The sequence below is a fragment of the Nematocida ausubeli genome, assembly GCF_000738915.1.
Source record: "Nematocida ausubeli strain ERTm6 chromosome Unknown supercont2.1, whole genome shotgun sequence".
NCBI classification, from domain to species: Eukaryota; Fungi; Microsporidia; genus Nematocida; species Nematocida ausubeli.
In genome coordinates, this window is record NW_026515634.1 from 748,056 (window position 1) to 755,068 (window position 7,013).

Genomic DNA, 7,013 nt, shown 5'->3' on the forward strand with positions numbered 1-7,013 from the left:
ATATATATATGCGTTTCCTACTGTGTGGAAGATGAAAAAATTTAAAGACCATCAGATTGAAGGGGTAGAGTGGATGTGGGAGAGAGTTAGGAATCGGAAGGGCGTTGTATTGAGTGATGAAATGGGGACAGGGAAGACCCTTCAGTCTTTGGAGATAATTCAGAGAGTCTGGAACTCCATTGGAAAGTCAGTTCTTATTGTCGCACCGTGCACCCTCCTGCACAACTGGGAGAAGGAAATGGAGAAGTTTCAGTTTCCAATTCCTGCCCGAATTGTTAGATCTAGTGACACGAATGGGGTGCAATTAGTTAATGCAGCAGACGGAGAATATATTCTAATAGTGAATTATGAGCTGCTTCAGAAGAAGAAGAGTGTATTCCTGCAGACATTCTTTGATTTGGTTGTATTTGATGAAGCACAAAGGATAAAGAACCATACGACATGGGTCTCCAGGATATCCAGAACTATTGATGCAATGTGCAAGATATGCGTCACAGGTACGCCTATACAGAATAGTCTGTCAGAACTATGGAGCATAGCAGAGACTGTGAGACCTGGGTACTTTGGGGACTATACCACGTTCAAGGCTGAAATAGAAGACCCCTTGAAGAAGAGCACACTGAAGCACGCGACTGAATTGGAGAAAAGGAAAGGGGCTTCAATTAAGAAGCACATTAATGAGCTTATTGCGGATGTAGTAATAAGAAGAACGAAGAAGGAAATATTCAATGAGGAGTTTAAGAAAAGGGAAGGACTATTTGTCCCAAAGAGAAAGGAGTATGTGATATACTGCGGATTCACAGAGGAGCAGGAGGCTGTATATAATGACGTGCTGAATATGGACCTAGTTAAGAGCACTGTTCTTGGCAGGAAATCTCCTTTGAAGAGCATATCACACCTGAAGAGCGTATGCAGCCATCCATCGCTTGTGGATAAAAGAGTAACCAGCTGGCATGCAAGTGGAAAGATGAAAGTGGTCCATAGATTGCTGTTTATGTGGAGGTCTTCAAATAGAAAGATCATTCTGTTTAGTCAGTACAAGAACACGCTTAAGATTCTTGAAAGATTCATAGACACGCATGTATATAGGATTGACGGGGACAGTCCAATAGGCAAGAGAGAAGAAATATTTAAAATATTTGGAAGTAAAGACGGGATGGAGGTGCTTTTAATGAGCATGAAGGTGGGGGGCGTTGGAGTGAATTTGCAGAAGAGTGATACTGTGATTCTATTTGACATTGACTGGAACCCATTTAATGAGGAGCAAGCTAAAGGAAGGGCACACAGAATAGGACAGGAGAAAGAAGTGGAAGTGTACAGATTACTGTGCAAAGGCACAATTGAAGAGACCATACAGATGATACAAGATGTGAAAAGAACTATTTCGAAGGGGGTTCTGGACGGGATAAGCTCGAAGAAAGTCTTTGATAAGGTGGATCTGTGCAAACTATTCCATTACTCACACGACCCAACTGATGTTACAGATATAGATAATCTTGTCCCAACGGAAGAGACTGACCTATAGGATTCTTAAGTGCTGCATGAGAGTGTATAATAGTGTAGACACAGCCTGTAAGAATAGTATCTTTAAATTGAAGGGCCCTTATTGCCTGTTTTATGTGGCAATGTGTCTACTTCTTTATTGAAGAGGCATATACATATTTTGAGTGCACGGTTCTGAGGGTATAATAGAACTATAGAATAGAATACTGCTGTATAATTTTACAAATAAATATGCAGAAATACTGCACATTATAAATGAACAAAGTGAATAGTACTGGGTGCATACTTTCCCTGCACCATAGTACGATAAAAATAATAAAGAAATGCTTTTATCCATCTATGCTTATAATATTGCTTACTTTCTTGTGGAATGACTGTCTTTTGATTGTTTGCTAGTGACATGCCTAAAGGGAGGGGTATTCCCGCCAGGTGATAGTAGTTTAAGATAGATAGTAGATAGGGGTATTTGCCAAGAATAACTCAAGTACAATGGCAAGCAGCTACAGAATATTTGTATATCTGTAAAGATAGGAATCATAATACTACAACTCTTTTAATGAAAGGTATATTTATTGACTAAGATCCTGTCAGAGAGGATGCCTATAAAACTCTACTGGCCACAGAGAACAAAACAACACTCATACTATTCCTTACGGAGGCCATAATACTTCTGTGTATTCGACTGCTAGTATAATACAATCCTCCTTGACAACAGCTCTATCGAGCTATATACTACTATCTCCCTGCCAGGTTGCCATCTTCTCTTAGACGTGTCAGTGTCTCTGGGCTATTTCGAGTTATAGGTATACCACAGGAACATGTCATTTTACAACTTCTAGCTTTATAAATAAATCCTTTAAAAACTTGTCTGTATATTGTCCGGGCTAGAGGCAAGCACATAGAAAACAGGCTACACTGGGCTATTTTAAGAATATTATCTATTGCATTTATTACTATGTGATAAACATGCTGTTTATACTATGTTAGGCATAAATAATAGTCTCTTCTAGTTGGCTCAAACAGAATATGTCTACTTGGTTATGTGCTTCTAGTGACTGCTTCTATATATGTAGGAAGTTCTGATTGCTCCGTGGTATTGCTACCTACAGAAGATGCTGTGCTTCTCATGGCTTCATCATATGTTGGGGGGAAGTGCTCTGGCCTGCTTGAGCTTATTAAAGGAGAAAGTTCTTGTCTGTTTGTATACGCTGGGTTATTCAATCTTTGTATATCTGAATCTGACATTGATTCTTCTTGAATTGTTGATAATCCTGGTCTATATCTATTTGTGCCTCTAGTTCTATATATTACGTGATGTGTTTCTGCAGTTACTCTTCTGAGAAAACGCTTTAGTAATAAAATTGTAACCGTAAATCCAATTAAAAGTAGTATCAAAATACCAAATAAAATTAATTCATGGCTTCCCATTTCTTCAATTGGGCGATTGTCTTCTTCACACCATATTTCATGTGGCTCACAGTTGGTTTCTTGTACTGAAGATGGTATACTCTGCTCGTCCATTTAAAACTTTGCAAAAATACTATTAATAAATCATTTAAAACAGCAGTTATGATTTTACTGTATATAATTATTTTAATAGGCAAATATTATTATTTTATTCTGCTGTAAGAGCGTAAACTCCTACTCTTATGCCAGACACACTGATAGTTGCAGTGGCCATCTTTGGTTCTTAGTTATGAACAGTGCACCAAATGATTCTTCCTATTTTCACAGTTTGGCTTTGTAAGTTAGATCCCAGGTCTTTTTTATTAGTCTGCAACTTGTCAACTGTGTACTTTACTACTCTGGCTATATTGCTTAAGAGTTTTTAAGTCGCAGTATGCATATATTTGTTGTTTTAAAAACAAATTTGCTTGGGTTTTATGCTTATCTATTACATATGTTTTCTATGGTTGCTTGCCTCTGCCTAACTTATTTTCTCTTACTTTTTATATACCTGTAAAAAATATCTCTTCCATACTTCATATACAAATATATAAGTAGAAGGGGTTTTTCTCAAAAAAAAGAGGAAAGCACAGGAAAATCCAAAAAATGACATATTTTAAAGACCCATCCATGCACCGTCGCTATCCAAAGTGGTTTAGCATACAGTACAAACAAGAGATTTGATGTATAAAGAGAACATACGATGCATGCAATGTTGACATGTGGTGTGTCTTGTTATGCTCTTGTGTTTGGTTATGCATATTGCAATCTTGTCTAAATGAGCTTTCTTAAGGAATAATGTCTAGCTCTATATCCAACCTGGAGTCATGTGCTTAGTCAATTCTATTAAAATAATTTTATTTGAAACTCTGTACAGCAGAAAGAAAGATACAAAGTAGTATTGCTACTAAAATAGTCACTCAATCGCTGTAAACAAAGAAGTGGATGTAAACCGCTGTCTAATCTATTCTAAAAAAAAGACTTAATCCATGCAATACAAGATCTCACAATTCCTCTTACCCATTGGTATAAACTCTTTTTTATAACAATTGTTCCTGGGCACCGTCTTCCAAGTTGTTCTAATACTTTGTTGTATTTTTCTACACTCTGTTCACTGCCTTCTGAGCACAGCATAGTCTTATTTCTCTCTAAAACTAGAATAGTATTTATGAAGTATGGGATATGGTCTGATAGATTAGGATCATGTGGGGTAGTCAATTCTTCTGTTTTTATAAGGTTGTAAATAAGAACAATGGCATTTAGGCTAGGGTTTGGCCCCATACATGCATTAATAAGCCAGCCCACGTAGATATAGTTGAGGCTTTCTTCTGGCGCCTTGGTTTTCTCAAGTATAGATCGAAGCTTTGCAAATTGAGCTATTTTCCCTTGTGCCACTATAACATTAAATATGCTTCTGTTCTGCTGTTTGCTTCCCAGTAAAGAATACATAGCATTTCTACGTATGGGCTGATTGAGATAGTTTTCTATACATTTTACTGCAAATCCTATTGATTTCTTTTTTAGTATACATCCATACATAGAATCTATATTAGGCCTATAAGAATTTTGCACTAATATATTGTTGAATAATAAATAGCTAAGCTGTGGATAATGTGTCTGGCAACTTGAAAGGAAGAGAAGAGGGGACAGCATACGGCCCCGTATATACTCTTTATCAAGTGGAGCACTTCCCAGAACGTTTGCAACAAAGCGTGTTGCAGGATTGGTTGGGCTCAATTCGTTTTCTATCAAGTGGAGTATAAATTGTTCTATAATATGGATCTTACACTCTTTGTTAGCAATCTTTCCTATTAAGAATAATTTAGATACATTTTCGTATCCAGTACTTAAAATAGCGTCTGTTCTCTCTATAGGATAACGCCAGCTATACCGCTGCGCCATAAAAGATGTATCTTCTATTTCCAAGTCAATGTACCGATTAACAGTATACATAATGTAGCTGCATGTGTCTGTATACATCCTTCTTACTTCTTCATACTGGTTTGTATTGCTAGAGTCTATGCCTGAACCCTCAATAAAATTAAAAGTAGCATAGTCTCTTTTTAGTTGTAATATAAAAGTGCTATTTTTATAGTTATGCGTAGAAACAATATGAATTCCACCAAGAATATCGGCGCTTTCATCTGGTCTGTGGCCCAGTTTCATGCCCCAATCCATTACTAATATGCCTAATTTAGGAGATGCTAAAGACCTAAAAACTTCCTGCATCTTAGATGCAATATCATGTATTTTGCTGATGTCTAGATTGTTTTCTCTACATCTTTCTTCTATATACTCAACTAGATCCACTATGTCTGTGCCAGTCTTCTGCCCGGTTATTTCTGCTATGACAAGCAAAATATTTGCAAGACCAGACTCAAGCTGGTTTCTGTTGTGTCTGTACTGGATTTTCTTGTTGTCCAGGCAAGAAACGACCTTACTCCACTCCATGTGCATTTCTAAGGTAATAGTGTCAGTTGGCTTAGGATACTTTTTAAAGAAGGCAGTTACTGCTGGGCTTACTTCTTCTCCCATGTGGCTGGTTTCGTACTCTTTTTTCTCTGGGTTGTATGCCAAGCAGCAGAACAGCCCAAGAAGAGCTGTTTCTGTGTGGTTTATGTAGTCTAAAGTGCGGTCCTCCTCAAAGCCAGATAGATCCTGCTTGTACTGCGGTACTTTGACAGCTATTGGAAGCGTGCTTTCCTTCCAGAAGGAAAAGGCTGCTTCTTCAGTTTTGTTCTTTACCAGATCACAGAAAGACGTAATATATTTCATGCTTGCACTGGCAGACTCTTCGCGGAGGAACAGTTTATGGAATATTTGACTCTTCTTATTGCTACTTGCATTTCCTGTGTTATATTGGTCTATGGCAGCCTGCTGCTCTTCCTTAGCACCGCTCTGGCCAATGAGAAGCTCGCTCTTCTCCTCTTCTGTCATTTGGTCAAGAAGCAGCTCATGCACTGCCTCCACAAAACTTGCATACTCCGCAAAGCTGTCAATGAAGTGATATATGTACGTCTGCATGAGGAACTCTAAGCTGTTCAAAAAGTCTCCCGTGTCAAATGCCTCCTGGCTGGACGGCATTACAAATGCGGGTGCTTTTCTAATTACTATTCTGTCTTTGCACCGTACACAGAAGTTGACAATCTCTTCCACTTCACTTTGGTAAATGCTGTCGATGCGCAGATTTGTAGCAGGGTCAATGCCTGCAGTGTACAGCTCTACATCTGCAAACTTTTTTCCCTTGCATGTCTTGCTCTTTATGACAAGTCTCTTTTTCTCCCCTGAGTGGTCCACGCCTATTTGGACGTCAATCTCTTCTGAAAGAAGCAGCAGCGCTGCAAGAATGTACTTGGCATCCTGCTTAACATGGTCTGCCCTTAAGAAGTTTGTAAGTGCATTTGGCCGGGTAGTCTCAATTGAGAGGTCTCCATGCTCGGATGGAAACATCTTTAAGAGCTGTGCATGGTACGCGCTGAGATATCTTCCATCAGAGCCACTAACACCCAGCTCTTTGTATATCTTATCATTTGCAGGCGTTCTTGTAAATCCGTACTTTTGTGTGCTGTTAACTGCCGATCCATTTTCATATAACGCATAGTCTGTTTCTATTTCAGGAGAAAAAACCGCTTGTTGTACATGTATCCGTTTTGGAAGCCCATATATCCGCAATAGCAGATTCAGAGGGCCCTCTGGGTTAATGAATAGCCGTTGGCTGCCTTTTATCTTAGTTTCATGCGCTCTTCTTATATCTTCCACAGAAACTCTTGCAAAGAGATTCTGCACCATAAACAAACTAGCAATCACCCTGTAGATCATTTAATGGAAAATGAAAAATTTTAACTTAACTACTACAGCACCTGGTTTAAGTTGCACTGAAATAACAGCTATTTCAGGTATATAACTCGAACAACTTTTCCAGCACATTTATGGCGTACTTTCACATATTCATTCAATCATATGAAGTGGCAATGTATTTAAAAATGACAGAGTACTTAAGACAAATTTATTATAAGTGCAGAAGCCAAGAGTATTTTTTCTAAAAATAAAAGTTGTTTTCTTAG

General features: G+C 38.3%; 3 protein-coding genes across 3 annotated transcripts; 1 reads left to right on the forward strand and 2 right to left on the reverse strand.

The window, feature by feature from the left end:
- Nucleotide 1: 1 nt before the first annotated feature.
- Nucleotides 2-1,525, forward strand: NESG_00482 (uncharacterized protein; the record flags this gene model as incomplete). Its single annotated transcript, XM_053048134.1, has 1 exon — nt 2-1,525. A coding segment is annotated over one exon (1,524 nt), but the record flags the coding sequence as incomplete, so codon positions are not given.
- A 1,016-nt stretch (nt 1,526-2,541) lies between these two features.
- On the reverse strand, nt 2,542-3,024 carry NESG_00483 (uncharacterized protein; the record flags this gene model as incomplete). The annotated part of the gene is made up of 1 exon (XM_053048135.1): nt 2,542-3,024. The coding sequence occupies one exon, from the start codon at nt 3,022-3,024 to the stop codon at nt 2,542-2,544; it is 483 nt and encodes a 160-aa protein (XP_052905960.1).
- An 894-nt stretch (nt 3,025-3,918) lies between these two features.
- On the reverse strand, nt 3,919-6,768 carry NESG_00484 (uncharacterized protein; the record flags this gene model as incomplete). Its single annotated transcript, XM_053048136.1, has 1 exon — nt 3,919-6,768. The coding sequence occupies one exon, from the start codon at nt 6,766-6,768 to the stop codon at nt 3,919-3,921; it is 2,850 nt and encodes a 949-aa protein (XP_052905961.1).
- Nucleotides 6,769-7,013: the final 245 nt, after the last annotated feature.